Below are 19,528 nucleotides of genomic sequence, written 5' to 3'. Positions count from 1 at the left end.
TTGTGAGCAGCAGGTGACATTTTTTGGATTGCCAATAGGATTGCTTTGGTTGCATTTGGATAGGGGTAAGTACATACTAGACCACATCTGTGTTACCTATCTTGCCTCTAACACTCAGAAAACTTACCTCCTACAGCTAGGTTAAACTCCAGTTGGCTGGGATCAAGATAAGCAATTCTATTCAAAGGACTATCATATGGAAGAATCAATATCCTGACAAAAGGACAAGGTACTTTGGGAGCCAGAGCCCATGGGTGGAAACACAAGTGCGTGTATAGCAGTGTTGTTCTTGCAGGCAAACTTGGAATTCAATGGCAAAAGAAGGCAGCAGCCAGTGATTACATGTAGGGGAGACAACAGCTCATTTTCGTCTACTGAGCACATGTGACACAGAGGTTTTCCCCAGGGGAGCATCTTGATGGAGAATTCTCAGATCTTTCCTTCAAATAGGCAATAGATGATCATCATAAATACATAACATATGGGGATGCTCTTAGCCCTTTTAGGTTGACTCAGAAAACATCCATTAGCACCCCCACCCTCCAAGCCCAAATGGCCAGGAATTAATTTTCAACAGCCTTTTGAAGTAGTTATCTATAATTTGCTTCCACACAATGTGTGTTTACTTTGCAAAATCAAATTCATGCTTGGAACCCAGAGCGAAACACCACAAAACACAGAGGGACCAGGGAAAAACTAAATGTGTACATTATAGAGAAACAATGGAAAGTAGTTCCACAAATAAGAATTTCGATGGTCTATTTTGTGTACCGCTTGCTTAAAGCTACAGGAATACTGTAACCAAAGTCCTTGTAATCATTGGTACTTTTCTCCATAGAAAAGGAAACAAACCTTGTTAGTTTGCTGCTAGAGGAATAAAGGCCAGGCCATAAATACTTATCACACTTAGCAGCTCTGGAAAATAATGTCACCTCTTCTTGAAGCAGATGACCTTTCTTAGAACTCAGTAATGCAAAAAAACTAAGTGTTCCTAGAACCAGCCTTTTCCTAGCCAAGTTGAGGTTCAGCGTCACAGATCACAATCTAAAATTGAAAGGATGCTGGAGGGCAAGAGGGGACTACAATAAGGAGGAATCTCAGCTGCAGTTTTGCTAAAACCTGGTCAGGAATGGAAGAATAAAGAATTTGAGAACACGCAACTGCAAAGTGCTCTCTCTCATTAGGCTGTTCAAGGCATCAGTTTGCACAACCTCTGCTTTAAAACCTCTTGATCGAAACTATGTTTTTGGTTGATGGAGTAGCAAATGGGTCTTTCAGTGCGATTCCCTATTTGAGAAAGATTGTGTTGGTAATTGGCTGAGCAAATTCCCACTCACAGTAACAGCTGTGAACCCTGCTGAGGGCATCTGCTGGGTAGTTAATACTTGTTGGGAAGTATCTCACTTTAAGTGTGTTTTGTTTACAAAAGAAATTCCTATGCTTTTTAACACAGTGTTAAAGATATTGTGCCTCCTGTTTGTTTACATATAATGTTCGATCTGTGTTGTCTTTGTTCACTTGTACTGATTTGCCTCCCTACAGGGGGCTAACATTGAAGGGCTTTTTTGATTGCCTTCAAGTTTCAATTGAGTTATAATAATAACAGCCTAGATACAGAAAGGTTATTAAATGAAGTGTAATAAGAGACTGCTGGCCAAATTCTTTGCTCTAACTGGCAAAAATAAGGAGAAACTTCACCTAAGCTAAAGCTGGAATGGACGCCAGGCAAAGCAGGACCTACAAAAGCAGGTTCTGCATCAGTAGCGTGAGCAGAACGGCCACTTGGCCTTCTGTAGCCGACACTTTTCAAGGGACACTGTCTGCCCAGACGCTGCTGTCAGTTTACACAAACTCTAAGTTAAATTCCTTTGGCCTGCAGGGGCTGTTGGAGCCACATTAATACCTTTGAACATGAAGGGATGCAAGTGCAAAGCAGATGCAAACCTCCTTCATGTTCTCTTGCCAATATAAAACCCAGGGATAGAGCTCTGTGACAGTGGGAAAAAGAGGTCACATCAGAGAAACTTTAACAGCACATCTGCAAAGGCTCTTAGGAATGCCTGTAATGTCAGTTAAACAGTGAGCCCTTCCCCAGACCTGACTCACCATCATTCATGTTGGCAATACGCAGGCATAAAGGTGATCAGGCACAAACAGCCTCAAACTCTGGCGACGTTTGAGAAGGAAGCCACCAGTGCACTGCATGCTGGCACAGGCTGAGGTTCATGTTCATGTGGAGCTGGAGGATGATCCTAGGAACGCACTGTCTAGTTCACCAGCAGAAAAGCTGAGGCTAGTTCTTCCTCAACGTAATTTGAATGCCTTGACACAGCAATATGGTTGCAAAGGAGTACAGGGACTACACTGCTTAGGTCTACTCTCTAATGCATACAAACTGCTCAGTAAGAGCAGTATATAAGGAAACTATCTCCTCCTTGTCTATAGAGGTTGACCTCCATGACTAACAGTTGTCTAACTACATGGTTGAATATTAAAATTCTTGCTTAAATACTTGTAGAACTGGTATCCAGTCTGAAACTGTTCCCGATTGCAGAGTTCCCTCTTGCAGAGGTGTTTTGAAAGGAGACTGAAAAATGGTTAGGCCCATACTATTTTACAGATACACGGTAAGGGGACATTTACAGCACAGGCTGGCTCAAGTGGATGCCTTCAATCAAAATAACACACACTTCATGTGTACATACAAAAGCAAGGGCATGTGTTTGGACAACCACTATGAGAAATTTTAGGAAGAAAGTGGAAGACATCACACAGTTGAACTTTGATGGTATGTGTCAAAAAGCTCAGCTGGAACATAAAAACACTGCTGTAAACACTCACATTCATGGAAAAGCGCCACAGATTTAATGTTAAGTATGCAAGGCTTCCATTTTTGGCTTCCATTTGCAAACTAATACTTTCTTCAGTAAAATGTTTTCCAGCAGTTACAGGAACACATCAGTTTAGAATAGTGTCAGAAGAAATGGCATATCATTATCAGTACTCATGTTTGCAGGATCTCTTCTCTCCTCCTGCGTTCTCCCAACAAAATACACAGGAAGTCCAGACAAGGTTTAGCTCATAAGCTTATTAACATGGTCTAAACAGATTGATATCGTCAAATATGTTATTTTAGTGAAGAAGTATTTCCTGTTCACATCTCGCTCTTTCTATCCCAATTCTGAAACTGTTTTCTAAATATGTTTTCAAATTGATGATTACCATTCCAACAACAACAAAAAAAGGATATAGCAGCTCACAAAAGTAAACATTTATTTAATACCAAATAAAACTAAGGTCCTTATGGGTGTAACTTGCAGATTCAAGGCTTAAATCTCTGTTTATGTATGCTGATATGGTTCCACAGACTTATTCCTGATATATACTGATGTGAACTGACAACAGAATGAGATTCTCAAGAAATCATTTATTCACCTGCATACCAGACCTGTTACCATCCTATTCTCTTTGGAGAGCCAGGCATTGCAATGGTACTTAATTTACTTTGTACTCAAATCCATGATACATTAAAGCTTTCTATTCAAAGATATCATATTACAATGCTTAAATTCGGTGTTGATACTGCTACCTGTAAACCACTGTGGTAAGGTAATGCTACCCCATTATGGGGCTGTGGCTGAGTGACATGAATGAATATAAAACAAACTCTCCTGGTATAGATAGTTTTGCACTGACTGACCCTCAAAAGCAAGGTAAGTCACCTGAGTCAGACTTCTGCACAGTGTTCAAAATAAAGTGCTAGCTGAAACTAGACCTTTGCTGTATCCTGAAAATGCTCTAAGCAGGCACTCTAGAGAATTGACCCCACTTCTGAAAGCCTTGTATCTGCGTGTAGGATCTATACATTTGCCATCACATTAACCTCACAGTTTTAATGCTGAAGATTAGTATGTACACTATAAATTCCGTACACATGGATATGACTATCTCATACAGCTGTATTAAGATAGTAATATCTCTTTCATATTGCTAATTTGATTTCTGATTTTTCTCATTTTCTGGCTAATGTCAAAGATGGGGTGTTTAGATGAAGGATGACCAGTTCTCTTTAAACGCTTGCTTACCCACTGAATCTTACCCATACGGTTGTGAGTTCACAGCCAATAAGACAAAAAGGTCTGAAGAAAACTTCATTAACATCTCAGAACTGCACACTGTTGACTTTTCTTAGTTAGCATGCCTATTAAGTACATTAATTGGTCCAAAGAAATTACCACTTACTGGGAAAAACAGAAAATTAAAGCAAATCAGCAACAAAGGAGATCACAGGATTAAGCTAAAAATATAAACGAATGATACCTTGCAAAAAACTACCTAAAATGAAGAAACGCTTCTGCTAGTACAAAAGAATAGTGACATCTTGTGGGGATTTTACAGAAGTGAGCTTGCAGAGGGGCAGAGCAAACTAGTCTCATTACTGCAACGTTAAACAATTAAAAGAAACACTACTATAGTTCAATACATGTGTCATTAATAATATTTGGTAGAAACTAGGCTTTATTGCTTTTATAATGAGGAATGAAAATTTTAAAAATAAAAAGCAGATAAACAGCTAGTAAGAAAAACTTCCAAAACAAAATTAATGGAGTGGAGTGTAGTCCAAATAGCTCCGCAGCAGTTCCCTCTGCTCTCCCAGGAAGTAGTTATGTTTCTCATTATATATATGACTCATCCAATATAATAATGGTATAAGGGAAAAGCCGTAAGAGACTAAACAAAGAATTATGCTGTAAAGGCATACAGTCAAACTTAAAAGTGACATCTGTATTAAGTGCTTAAAAACACATATATAAATATATAATAAATAAAGCATGGATAATTATGCCTTTCCTTTCCACCAATTAACAGACTATGCCTAATTTGTTATATATACTTCTTGAGAAAGCAAATTTATATCAGAATGGGAAATTAAAGTAATATATCCTTTATCCCAGTACAGTATCTAAGATTTGGATCCTTCAGATTGTATCAGATCGGAGAATATCACTTTCTGGGACAAACATTCAACTGTTGTAAAGTGTTATAACTCAGTGAAGACACCTAGCTCTGACAGCTTACAACAAGCAAAAACTGTTTGATATTTTTTAAGCAAGTTTGTACCTGACAAACTGAGTTATAAAAACATAACATTTACAATTTAGAAGATGATAGATTCTCCTACCATAATGCTCATGTGTTCATCTTGTTTCCTTTTACCTGAGTAACCTAAGTAAACAGATTACAAGGCAATTTAAACATATTAGCTAATACAAGATTTACTGGACTTCTGATATATAGAAATGTACTTTGACACTATTTGCAGTTTTACAAATACAAAATGAATAAGAATTTTTAAACATATTTACTGAGCAGCCATGTCTTTGATATTCTGTACAAATCAAAAGGTGCAGTGGAATTATGTACAGAAATTTTTTATCATTTAATTTTTTGAACAGATTTTGTGCAACCTGGCTTTAATGTGCATTTAAAGAACTGCTGTCAACATCACAGATCTGTTATATTTACTGATGCCAGAAATGGAGAGTACAGAAAAGGACAACAGCTCCTAAAGTAATACTGTGCTATGCAGACATCTGTACATAATTCAAATAGTGCATATTAATCAATGTCTGATGATGAATAATATTTAGCAGCTAATACAGACAATGGCATTTACAGCTACTAGGTTTGTTACAGTAAGTATGGAGGAATGAACTTTTCTATATATAAACATTAAAGGAAAGGACTTGAATTCATTAGGAAGTTATGTAATAATTAAAGCAGCTTTCAGTTCAACTTGCAGAAGATTAGTGCAATAGGAAAAATTCCTTTACAGTAGCAATGAAATCATTCAGAAGCATTGTCAACTCAAAGAAAATTCAATTTTATTTTATAATCATAGCGACTGAAAGTAAAAAAAAAACAACATGAAGAAAATGTAGTTTATTTCTGGTAGTCTTATTAGTGTACTTCTCTGTTATAGTATCTGTCAGCTGTTTCCTCTTTTTGTGCTCCATTCACTCTATTACTTTTGACTTTTATTTTGTTAGTCCACCATAAATCTATAGACACAAAAGCACAGTGAATGTGCAATATGTAGACTGGCATGTGTGAAAAACCATAGGAATATGTTCACTTTTACGAGGTAAGCTTGGAGTAACTTGGAGGAGAAAATTTGCGCTTCAAGTACTTGAGAATGTAAAGTGGAAGACAGCTTACAACAGTGATTGCTGACACTTTCCACAGGAAGGTCACAGTTGTGATAAAGGCAACATCTGCAGAAATAAAAAAGGAAAATAAATAATGGGAGCTGATAACATGGAAGCTGGGACTTCCATGGTGCAAAGTCAATAAATCTCACTTAATTGTTTGCTTATGCCATTGTTTAAGACCATGCAAAAAAAATTAAAATAAATAAATAAACAAACAAACAACTGGTTATTTGGAACACAAAGAGAGACAGTCAAGCTTAGCATTTTATTTTTGTCGACTGACTAATCTATTTTTTCTAGACAGGGACTTCATTGTCCCTTTATGCTCTTTAAACTGCTTTGCAACACAAAATTTTAGGAGAAACAGGATCTCAGTGTAATAGCATGACTTTTTCATATTAAAAGGTAAGCCAGCTTATTTATATTTCTACAACTAAGAATTTTTTTTACCCACTATAATACAAGCTCCCAATTAGAAATTCTGCTACCATATTAGATGCCTTATTCCACATTCAGATTGTTTATTTTTGTGTGAAACAGGCACAATAACTAAGCTGAATGTTTCTTAAAACTTTAGAGATTAAAATATATCCTCAAAATTAAGAGAAAATTAATTTAATTTACTTATTTTAGTTATATTGCCATGAACCACAGCCGAAAGCTGTTTTTTCTGAAAAACATTAAAGAGGATGGTAATGTCCTACACTTGCTGCTGAAATTTTCTGACCATATTTACAATGGTCAGATTGAAGTTAAATATCATGAAAAGATCCCAGAACCCAGATAATCCAAAGAATAATTTTCTCTGCTTTTCTATTATTTACAATTGTATATATTGAATGAATTACTATTCAATAAATTTTCAAAGATTTTTTTTTGATCTTCAAGAAAAGTTAAACTCGACCTACCTAAGAAAGCTCCAAAAGACACTCTGCCTATACCTGTTTCATAAAGAAGGAAAAGGAAAATGAAGGGATAGATTTATAGAAAATAGGAAAGTTACATGAAAAAAATCAGGCAGAAGATTAGCTACACAAAAAGGCAATGAGAAAGATGTTAGCCTTAACTGAAATATTATCACCTCTCATATGAGGATCTGAATTATCTCAAATTACAGATAAAGCAAAACAACATTTTGAAAATAGAAAGATACTATATGTGATCATGTTTTAAAAATGTAAGTAGCCAGTTTTCGTACATCTCTTGACTTCACAGTATAATTTACTGTATAAGCAACCTAATTAGAACTCAAAGCTTTAGACATCAATGAAAATTCACTTCAGAAAGATGCAGTAAAAGAAATGCTTTACTGCTCCAATTCTGCTCATTAATACATACTTTGTATATTAGATTTCAGTATTTAAATTTGGTATACAGTTTTTGCCTAAAACGGCTTTGACATACTAAAAGACTATATAACATGTCTTAGGGATGTGTCTAAGCAGGCCATTCTATGCAATTAACTCAAATAAAAACCTAAAAAAATGATTTACTTCCATGAGTCAGAGATGTGGGGTAGTACGAAGCATTCGTCTTCCTAATCTGAGTTGTCATACTCATGGTATCATTTCTTTTGAGAGCTGATGATGTTGTTCAAAAGAAGTGAAATTATAGAAAGAAATAGTTTATTTGCCTGTAAAATCAAGCCACTATTGGACTGGATTATTTTCCCTGATACAAGGAAGTTTTTCTAGACCCTGAATTGCAAAGGTCCATCACTTAGGTTTATATTACTTTGCATATACAAAAGAGGCTCTCCACACACACAAAATTATAATTTGACAGATTAAGTAAGAGTAAAGCATTAAGCAGAAGCGAGCCTAACAAACATGTTTTCTCAGATCGGCTAGTAAACAATACACAGTACAATATGCCTCTACAACAGTCCATGCAATTGCAGCCTTTTTAGTGCCTTTAAAATACTCTTCAGTGAAGATGAAAAATACAGAAGTCAAATCCGCAAGCCGTAAGAAACCAGGTAACTGTTTTGTTATTCATTTGGTCAGACTTGACTAGCAAACACATGGAGATAACAACGCACTCCCCTTTACAGGAAGGTTTTTGAGAAATGGACGGTCTCCATGTTTTCACACATCTGTGAACACCGCTGTTCTCACTGAGCAATACCTACAAAGGATGCAGGGACTGGCCGTTACCAATACTGAAGACTTACAGAGGTGAAGCAGCAAATTCTGTTTTATGAGAAGTTACTGGAAGCTTGGACCAAAGAGAGTACTTGTACCTGTTCTTGCTTGTTCCTTTCATTTGCAATCTGAGTGCGGAGATTCAGGAATCAACCCAATACTCTCTATTAAACTCTCTGTATATCAGTGTCAGAGAAACAAAACCAGAGAGAAAGGAAACTCTGGAAAACCTGAAGGAATGCGTAATACAAGTATCAAAACCAGCAGGCTTGTTTTTTCACTAAAATTAGACTCTCCTGAAATCTGGAAAGTAACAAAACACCTGAGACAGGCATTGAAGCATTTACTGTTTATAAAAAAAAATATATAGTGTAATAACACTTCCCTAGCATTGAATACATGGGACATGAGTGAGTGAAAGCAGAACTCAGAGTCCTAGAAACTAGCATGTAACATTTAATTTTATTATAAGAAGTGATAATTTAAGAAGAGCAGTTTGCTCATCAGTTCCTGGAGAACATAGGGGAGGAGCTGGATTCTATTCCTTGTGAGGCATAATCAAAATTGTTCTATATGTTTCTGTAAATTACATCTGTAAAAATCACACTATGGCTGAGATACCCATTTCACTGAAGGATAACTTGATTTAAAAAAAAAGTCTTAGTGCAGTCGGCCAGAGTTTATTTTGATGCTCAGATCCTTGACTGTTACGACTTGCAGTTAAAATTTGCTCCCTCCTTTTATCTTGTGAACTAAGAATAGAGTTCTTTTATGAACAATTAGAACCATAAGACAGTATGACATACTGCAATTTCAAACAAAGCAAAACTTAATATAAGCTTAATATAATTATGAAATTGAATGTTTCTTAAATAAAATATCCTAATAGCCTTCTGCCACACTCTCTAATTAAGCGATATGTAAGCTCTTTTAAGCTTTTGGGTTAGATCTAATGAGATCCACTTGGTCTGGTTCCTTGGAGCAAACAAAATAGTTTATCAACTTGGTGAAAGATCCTGAAGAATCCTGAAGATTAATTTTTATTAAATCATATCCATTTCAGTAGTGCAAATCTCAAAGCCAATTTAAGATAAGCAGTTTGGATTGCTGCTGGAAGATCAGACAGAGAAGGAGGGAAAACATGTATGGCTTGAGTAAAGTTTATCACCTAGATAAATCATATTAACAGGAAAAAAAAATCTGTCAAATCCTGAGAAAACAGGACAAGAAAACATTTTAACCCAACAGGAAATAAGTCTAGTTTCAAGTTGTAGTCATATTCCTTATGGAGAAAGCTGTATTTCACAAAGCGTAACACTCATAATGCCAAATGAGAAAAACAGTAAGACAGTAAGTCATAAAGCACAGTTCTTTGCCAAAATACTTTTACTATTACTCACCAAAGTATTCATTTAGAAATGCAAGAGAGGCCACATAGCAGCCAAGACTGAGGAATTCAGCCACCACCATTAACCAGTGCCATGTTCGTATGGTCAGTGCAACCATCAAGAGCTCAGTCAAGATTAGGGCAGTGAAGGAAATGGCAACAACATGTACAAATTCAGATTCAAAAAGCAGCAGGGCTCCATACATCAGAATACCACCTAGAAAAGGCACACAAAGTTAAAAATATACAGTGCAATGAAATTTTAGTGTACCATCTTCCACAACTGCACACTGAACATTTTATTGCTTATTATGAAAGCTTTCTCTTAATTTTTATAAGGTAACAACACTGAACTTTGTAAGAGAATAGCAGTCATACTGTACTTTGTGGGTGAAACAGAACAACRGAAGTCAAACAGTAAAGAAATAAAACTATTAGAATTAAACACCTTTTTAGTACAATATATCTGATGAACCGTTAATTAACCTCATTTTGTCTAGTGCTACAAATAAATGAGAGATCGTTGAAAGTGTAATTACTTTTAACTGATTACATAATTCAGATTTCTTCAACAGTACTTCTGTCATTCCATGAAAGAAAACTACTGTGTAAGCGTATGCAATGTGATAAGCACTCATTAAAATTTTTCCGCATTAGCATTTAATTAAAAACATGTCCTTTTTTAKGCGACATGCACCAATAAAAACACCAACCCACACTGCATTGTGAATAGGCCTGGCACACTACAGGAATATCGATTTACGAGATAAACAGAAAGCAATATATATAACTGTTGATGAAATGTTAAGCTTTGGGAATTCAACCTGCAGCTGAAAAACAATACTGTTAATAGCAGACAAAAAATTCTCAGTTCAGTAAAATTAAGAATCTCTCCTACCTTGGTAAATACTGATTAAAACCCAGATGAGGAAGGTCTTAAACGACAAAGATCTTCCCTAAGGCAAATGAGAGAGGATAGTTAAACACAATTTAAAAAACCTACTTGATTCATATATTTTTAAGTAGCTAGGCACTAGAGACACAAATATATAAGTACGTAAGCACTCCTTCAATTGATATAGGCTAAAAAGGTTCTACTTGTTTTTATGATTCATCATTACAAACTTGTGTAGAAATCACATGAAGCCAAAATCTGGGGTAGGACAGTTAAGGCCTTAAATAGAAAAATCTAAATTTGAGCTTGCAATGCTATAGCTATTTTTCAGATGGATAATTACAATGAAATTATTATTTTTTAATTTAAAATGTTTTTATCTCCTTATTCAAATGTATTCATCAAGAAAAATAACATTCTGTACCTACTGACCTAAACCTCAAGCAAAACTGTTTTTACTAGTCACTTCTGAATATCAGATAAGCTATCTGCATTTGTAGAATTAACATGACCACTATTTTAAGATTTCTGTAAGTAGCTGTTACCAAATATTGTCATCCTATTGTGATAGTAAATAAACTATAGTTTGAATCATATGCATAAATCAATAATTGTTGCACATGTGCATATGATCCTTGCACCCTGTGAAAGTATTGATGAAATACATTAGAACTGCAGCAGAGTCAGAGATAAGCATTTAAAAGGAAAAGATGGCAAAGAAAGCAGCCATTTTATCACAGAAGAAATGATCATGCCAGAATAGGTGAGAATCAGACCATTGCAAAGAAATGTGCTTCAGAAACATTGCAGCTGTAGAAAGTGATTAATTAACTTGCTCTATTACTTCACTATAGATGAAGTGAAATACTTCACATTTTCTGGATACATACAGTTAATGATGAGCTGCTAAAGGCATTTTCCTAATTCTGAATGTAGTCTAGAATGCTGGTGACATATTAAATAGGAAAAATTTCTGGTACAAGGGAAAAAGAAACATTACTTTTTTTTTTTCCCACTCCCTCTGTGAGTGTCTACTTATTTTCCTTTGAGTACTGGGCACTGCTTCCACCTTACACCACAGCTCCTAATTAATGAGATTTGTGAAATAAGAGTTTTGGTTCACTTTTATGAAACTACAAAGGGTAAATACACTCCTGAGCATCTAGCAAATGCTGCACATAAGGCAGTGAACCATTTTCAGACAGAAGTAGGGAGCCCTCTTGCTGGTACTTCCTTTTCAGTTTTCATCTCTGTATTCCTAGCTATAACTCCATAGGAGACACAGTAACAGCAATACTGAATCACTGTGTCCTCCAGGGTATGTGACCACACCTGCTTTTCTGAACTTTGCTTATTTTCTCCTGTTCCTGCAACAGAGAAAGTGTGTCAATGACTTGTGGCAATATACCTTTTTTCTTTTAAACTCCAAAGAGCTTTTTCAGCACTAGCATAGCCCAGAAAAGAAAACAAGCCCTAGGAATGCCATTCTAGCCCATGTCAATGTGTGTTTGAGTAACACTAGCTGAATAGCATTGGTAGAGATTTGCATTTAGAGCCCATAATTTGAAAAGGGATGTGCTGAAAATATGCTTCATAGTGTTCACTAACATAGTTCACTAATGCTGCATGATCACAAGTTCTTATAATAAACATCCAAAATAAGATCACATGGTAATAGTGAAGTCAAATGTAGCTTGTGTAAAGCACATAAATAACTTTTTGTACTACTCATCCATAATTGTTCCATAATCATCTTTTGCCCCAGAACAATACACTGAACAGCACTCCCCAGTTTCTCCACATTCCCAATTCTTTTTCTTCTGAAGAGGATTGGGTTCTACTTATCTAAGATTCATACAGGTACAATCTAAGCCAAGAAAGTAAAATCATTTGAATTTTTCCAAGAACTGTCATTTAAGCCTAAACAAAAACTTAGTCTGTATTCATCTACCCATCCCAGGCACTTTCAGAGTACAGGTTAATTTCTGTCTTTGGAAATATGATACTTCCAGGTCCCATCAGCAGGTTTCCACAGGCAAGGTACTACTTTTAGCAGCTGTGAGGCCAAGCTTTCTTGGGATTAGTCATAGGCTTAAGTCTCATAGACATATAAAGAACCATTTAAAGGTTCTGAAGAGGAGAAATAGAATCAAGATCTCCCAGAAAAGATCTCACAGACTAACATAGCTAATGGCTAATTTAATAAAATTCAAATTACAAAGCTCTGGAAAATTTGGTCCCTCTTCTACTCAAGTCTGCTTCTGAGTTTTTAAACATGTCTTCAAAGAATCTAAAGTGTCTAGAAAGGCTTTCTTTTTGGTTTTACCTTGGATTGCAACTGTTCTGGGACCACAGTTTAAAAAGGAGCAGAAGCATTTTTAAAACAGCTTATGAAAACAAAAATCTTGAGATTTGATTCACTTTTGTGGGCAAAGAAATGATACACTTCTACTGTTTGCAGATGTGTGCAAACAAAGAAAGCAGTAACTACAGACAATTCAGTTAAGACATTTTGGTTATCAATGGCCCTTATTTATTATATTTTACATATACACACACACATATGTATACATTTTTTTAAACAAAGTCAGCCTGCTTTTGGAAAGGTCAGTAGTGATTTCTGTGGGATAGGAAAATATAAATCTACAAATTAATATACCAGTTAAAAAGGAAAAGGAGTTGTGAAAGAGTAAGCTTAAAAAACCTCCACATCAGAGATGCTGCAGCCAGATTGAAAGCAACTTTTATATCAATATACTTTCATGTTTGAATTATTTTAGTCCAGCCATTGTTGACTTATTAACAGCTATATTAATAAAGCTGAGCAAAACATTTGGTCTTGTGGATTATTTTTATAACACAGGAGTCTGCATTACATTAGTTTTGCATCTGTCTTGCCTGGAATACCTTAAGAAAATGATTGCAAGAATTTACAGTTATGATATCTTTGGACACCAGAGATTTGAACACATGTTCATATCTGAGCACCAAGGACATTCATACCTTCGTGAGATCCTTATAAAGTTCTGGATATAGCAATGCCATTTCTGGTTTCACATCCTGATCCAATACTAGGGAGAAGACTGGAAACATAGTATATATGGTTGCATACCTAAGTGTAGGGAAAGCACATAAATTAAAATTGCATAGTAGAAAAATGTCAAACTGATCTATTGAGTTCAGTTATTCTTTCAAAAATAATGGAGTTAAACTGGTTCTTCCACCCAGTACTGAGGTGGCTTACCAATATAGCTTTGCAAATGCAGTCTGGTCTTGGGCTTATGAGAGCTGCCAATTGTGAGAAGTTACTGAGCTTTTATGCATTTTGAAAATAATAAATGCATTTCTTTCTTCTGCATATATCAGTCAACCTTATTGTCTGTTACCATACTTGCTATGCATTTTTACAACCAGTTCTAAGACCTAGCATTTAAATTCATTCACAAAAGATGCCAAGAAAACTAAAGAAAAAACAAGTTCCTGACATCATGGTATAAGTGGATGAGAAAAGGTCTTAACAGCTCAGCAAGTGGCTCTGAATTTTAGTATGCACGTGCCAGCTGTATATTTGCAGGCCACATAGTACGTGCTTTCCTAGGGGCTAGCACGACTATTTACAAGAATTTACTCTTTGCCTCTGCAGTGCTGGTTGTAATCAGACCTTAATTTGGCTATGATTAAAGTTGCTATTGTTAAAATAAAGTAAAACAAGAAGTATAAAAAGAAGCTGTTAGGATAGAAGGGGAAGAGAACAGGGCCAGGCATGAATACAGGCATATACCTCAGCTGGATGACTTGGGGGAACTGTATTACTAAAGCAGCTTTGCAACAAGACCAGGGTGCTTCTAATTCTGCATACATTCAGCAAAACGGAAGCATATGGAGCAGACTTGGTGCAGTGCCCTTTCAGAGGAAATTTCGTAGCCAGTAGCTTCAGCTCTGTTTTTAACAGTCAGAAGAACGTGGGATTCTCACTGAGGGTTGTATAGCAATCAGTGTAACAGCTGAAACTGATTTATAAGATTTCCTCCATTGTTTTCACCCCATATGTCTTAAAGGCTATACAATACCTTCTACTGAAGCTAACCAGATCCCTCTTCCCAGAGAACTTAAAATGATGTTTCCCCACAGGCAGTGCATAGCCAACCTGAGTCTGACTTTTTCTTTCTAGACTCGTTCCAGGTCTTGTTAGCGTATCAATGATAAATATACGAGAAATAAGGCCAAAACCAACTACAAGGCATTAAAAAAAAAAAAAAAAAAAGTGTTTTATACAACTATTACCAGATACCATAGCTGTTAATTTAAACTTACCCTACCATTAGGAATCCTTGGTACAAGGGAACAGATGCAAAATAGAAGACTGATGAAAATACAGCCTAAAACAAACAAACAAACAACACAAAAAAATATTATTTAGTCATCAGTAAAATATATATTTAATATAATTCTACATACAAAACATTACAATAAGAAAAAAATTAACAATACAGCTTGACTAAGATTTCATAACACTTCAAAGAGAGCCATGGTATTCAAGTATTCTGAAAACAGTTTTAAATACCTGCATAGTTGAAATAATAAGGCCTCGATGCATGACAAATTGACCAAGTGCTGCTGATCTTTTGTAACTGTTTCGACCATGTACCATCAGCAGCCTACCTATGTGTTTAAATTGGGTGATAGAAAAGTCAGCTGCTAGGGAGGCTTGTTTTCCCTCCTGGAATAAAACAAAAATATTCCAAAAATGAAATGAGTGTAGAACATGCTGTTCAAATTTCAAAATTCTAAATGATAATCTATTTAAAAAGTAAAATTTGCTCCTGCTTCAGAAATCATCCCTGCAACATGACACAAAGGGCAATTTTTTGTATGTGCTTTCGGATGCAGTGGCTATAATAAATAAGTTTAATTGCCTGTAAATGCATATACACACAGAAAATAACTATAGTGTTTCCTGCCTTTCTTGTGTTTTATATTTTAAAAGATAAAGCAGAGGATATAGGAGCAAAGGCGGCATTAGTTCAAAGATTAAGTTTCTTCTATCATCTTACAGCATACTTTAATTAGAAACATTGAATTAGTTACTGTTTAAGAATAAACCTTCTAATCTCATATTATTATACTATCACGTGTCACACACTTGACAATGAACCTGGTAACATTACCTTGCCTTCAATTCCAATTCCACAGTCGGCTGCTTGGATCATGCTGACATCATTTCCTCCATCACCTGGAAAATGTCACTGCAATATTCAGCTCTTCAGAGGTTTCACCCACGTGGCCTTACAGTATTTTAGCAATGTCTTATATACCTTTAAATTCTTACAGTTAATCTACAGTTTATGACTAATGACTTCAGCAACCAAGGCTTTTTTCCTGTGGAATAAAAAAAGATCACCACACCTTTCTCAGGTAATGGTATTTTCTGTTACTTTAAAACAGTTGCAATATTCAGCTATGTAATACCCGGCTGTTAATAAAGACACCTTTGGCTTTGTTTCAACTGCTTCTCAATGGTGCCATCTATTGCTTAACTTTATTACAGATTTTAGCTACTGCACATGAAGATAGTGCCAACGGTTACCTATTGCACACGTGCGTTTTCCAGTGTGGTGTTGGAGCAGCTTCACGATATGGGCTTTCTGGGTGGGAGAACATCGGCAGCACACTACAGCAGGGCACTGACAGGCCAGCTCTACAAATTCATGCTCATAGTACTTCAGACAAACCTAAGGAAAAATACATTTTACATGTATTTTTAAGATTAAATAACACCGCATGTAGTCTAACACACACACAAAAAAATCTCTTATGAAGTTTTTCTTGCACAACATCCATCTGGGAGACCCCCTCAGTCTCCTGACTTTTTATTGTAAACTGACATTCTCTCCCTTCCCTTTGGCTAGTTAACATTCTTCGGGGTTAACTGAAGAGACAAAGTACTAGGTCATATTGTATACAAATTTCATTCTGTTACTATACAGAAGACCAGAGAACCAGTAGAATTTGATTGTCTAGCACACATATCCTCTAATTAGCCCTTAATGAAAAATGACAGTAACCATAAGAACAATTTAAAGTATGGACAAATGTTGGAAAGGATTTAAGTGCATGAAGACACTGATATTTTAATTTTTGGACGTAAAGGTACACATACATATAATTTGACAGAAATCAAGCTCTTACCTCAAGTGAGTCCCCAGATATCACCAAGGCACAGTCATGCTTCCTTCTAAAGGCATTTAGTTCTAAGTGAGCCTCTCCTCGAGTGGTAACCTTAAAAATTTTTTTTTTTTAATATTTTGTTATATTCTTAAAAAGCCTCCCTAAATAAATCAGATTTTGAAAAATCAAACCCAGGAAGCCTTGATTATTCAACTAGTGTTTTATCCTAATGCATGTCCAATGCTCATGGAATGTGTCTACAAGGAGTGGAAAAAGTAATCTTCAAACAAGAAAAATCTGTATAGACAGCTTAATTGGTTCCTCAAAGTGAACCAGGGCTAAAAAAAACAAACCAAAAAAACTCCAGCACTGTAAAATATCTTAAATTCAAGCTGACCTGAGTAATTCCATCTTGGCAGGGCTAGAGGAAAAATGCACCCAAATTCAGAAAAAAATGACTCTGTTTATTAACCAGTAAGATGTATTCTTAGAATAATGAAAGATGTTCATATTAATAGTTCCTTCAGTTTGGAAAAGCAGATGTAGAGAAATCAAGAGGCACAGAGAAATGCTCACTAGCAGTAATCCTTCTGGATCTTGCATGAGCAAGCACTCAAGATCAAGTGACGCAACACAAGAATTATCTTATATAACTTTTGCTTACATTACTGTTGTTACAGAGAGGCCTAGCTCTGAAATGCAAAAAATGATTTAGAGGTTACCAGATGGATTTTGGAAGGTTTGAACTAGAACATGGAACATGAAAAATTTACACTATCATCAGATTTTGAAGGGTCTGACAGTAAGTTGTATTATATTAAAATGCACCTGCAAACAGCAAAACTCATACACCCACCTGAATTCATATTTTTTTCTTCCTTCCCCACAATTAAATACGTAAAGAGAAAGCTCCTACTCTGCCAACTGTTAGGGGTCAAGGATTGCATAGGCCCACTATAATCTCTCCACATTACAGAGATTAAGATATGTCAGCACTTGGCACATATTAATGAGCACTAATTGCCCACTCTCTATTCTACTTTTCAGCTAACAGAGGAAGTCTTTTTTTTTTTTTTTTTTTTAAGTATCTCTAGAACAACACATCAATTTGTTTCACTGCAAATGAAGAAGCTGAGAATTTTAAAAGTATAAAAGGAAGAGCATCAAAAATACATATTTTTGGAAAGCCAAAGTAGTAAACACTTTATTTACTAATTTATATTTAAAATAGGAGTGTTAAAGTGCCTGGTGCTTTCTTACATTAATCTATTAGTGATTTCTTTGCAACTAATATAGTCACAGAAATAATTCGCTATAAGTCTATTTTCTAACTAATTTAAAACTTCATGTATTCTAAATTAACACAGTTTTATGCTGAACTCTTATTACTAGTCAAGGTAATGAAAATAAAAATCTGACTCATACTAAATAGATTTTGTTCAGGAAGACTTAATTTGTGGTGTTACAACATGGAAAGGTCAACAAAAATTGATCTGAAGTTTTATCAGAAGCATTAATAATTTAATTGCAAATAGTAGTCTGCAGGGCCTAATCTGCCATTCTGATGCTTCAGAAGAAACTACATTTACATGTAAATTATATTCAAATAATTATTTCTGTAGGTGCAAGTGGTTCATTTAGAACAAACACAGACATGTTATGTCTGATCACACAGCATCAATCAATGTCTGGAAAATCTTTATTTTTGTTTGAACTCAGTGGAGTTGATGCTATGCAATTACAACCAAAATGTACAGAAACAGATACTCAGTTTACTTCTCTATCAGTTATCTTAGACTGTTAATAGAATGCAAATAATTTATTGGAAAATCATAACAGACAAAAAATTCTAATTTTCTGATTTTGATTTGAACTATGTCTATCCAGTGGACTTTGGCATCACAGCTTAATTCAGAAGCAAGTCTGCCTAATTCTGAAGAGCTATATTAATGGAGATGCTAGAGCAAGCAAGAACCATATTCAGATAGCCTAAATTCCTGGAGACTACCATATCTTACTGGCTCAGCACGTTACATAGGCCTCTATCTAGCATTCTTTAGAGGTGCAATTCTGCGTCCATTGTATAAATGAAGAATGTAAAACAGAGGTAGAACCTGGGTCACCCGATCATGGGTGCACATATTTCTGGAGAATATCAACACATCTGGAAGCAAACCCCCTCAAACAGAAGTGATGCTTTAGAATTCTAGATCCATGAATAATGGCCTAATCTAAGTACTATTCTACTGACTGTTATTATGACACCCACTGCAATAACACATCAACTTTTACAACAAGTGGCCAACAAATAAAGCAGCATTGGTATTAGCCTAACTCTCCTTTGACGAACCCAGTAAAAAAAATTGGAACTATACTTACAGGTCTGAAAATATGGATATCTTGAGTCCTAGACACTAAGTGAGAACTTTTGGCAATGCAAGTTGCTGTCTCCAGTTTATCTCCTGTTAACATCCATATCTGCAAAATAATTTAAAAGTTAAATCTGTTTGATACTAACGTGACTGTTCTCCAAATCTAAATGACATCTCTCTCCCACCTTTTTCTGGTGCCCTATGCAATTAGATTACCAGTGAAAATATACCGATGCGTGCATTTTTAACTAAAGCTAAGGAAGAGTTTTTACTACAGTAACATACAAAGAAGAAAACTATTTTGACTTCAAGCAGCTTCCATCCCCCTTCCCTTCTCACAAGGACCAGTG

At 35.6% G+C, this 19,528-nt stretch overlaps 1 protein-coding gene across 5 annotated transcripts in view; it reads right to left on the bottom strand.

The window, feature by feature from the left end:
- Positions 1-2,863: 2,863 nt before the first annotated feature.
- ATP9B (ATPase phospholipid transporting 9B (putative)) overlaps positions 2,864-19,528 on the bottom strand; it is a 180,387-nt gene continuing 163,722 nt past the window's right edge. For 3 of the 5 annotated variants that reach the window (XM_026079781.1, XM_026079782.1, XM_026079783.1), the window contains exons 18-27: positions 19,186-19,284; positions 16,828-16,917; positions 16,226-16,370; positions 15,807-15,871; positions 15,203-15,358; positions 14,953-15,017; positions 13,642-13,750; positions 10,642-10,699; positions 9,757-9,960; positions 2,864-6,275 (exon numbers count right to left, since the gene is read on the bottom strand). In XM_026079781.1, coding sequence (XP_025935566.1) covers positions 6,139-6,275; positions 9,757-9,960; positions 10,642-10,699; positions 13,642-13,750; positions 14,953-15,017; positions 15,203-15,358; positions 15,807-15,871; positions 16,226-16,370; positions 16,828-16,917; positions 19,186-19,284 — 1,128 coding nt within the window. In that variant the 3' untranslated portion in view covers positions 2,864-6,138. Of the gene's footprint in view, positions 6,276-9,756; positions 9,961-10,641; positions 10,700-13,641; positions 13,751-14,952; positions 15,018-15,202; positions 15,359-15,806; positions 15,872-16,225; positions 16,371-16,827; positions 16,918-19,185; positions 19,285-19,528 lie in introns of those variants that run through there. The other 2 variants (XM_026079780.1, XR_003255779.1) reach the window with 2 other exon arrangements.

The sequence above is a fragment of the Apteryx rowi genome, unplaced genomic scaffold (assembly GCF_003343035.1).
Source record: "Apteryx rowi isolate R43461 unplaced genomic scaffold, aptRow1 scaffold_50, whole genome shotgun sequence".
NCBI classification, from domain to species: domain Eukaryota; kingdom Metazoa; phylum Chordata; class Aves; order Apterygiformes; family Apterygidae; genus Apteryx; species Apteryx rowi.
This window is presented reverse-complemented; position numbering and strand designations above follow the sequence as displayed.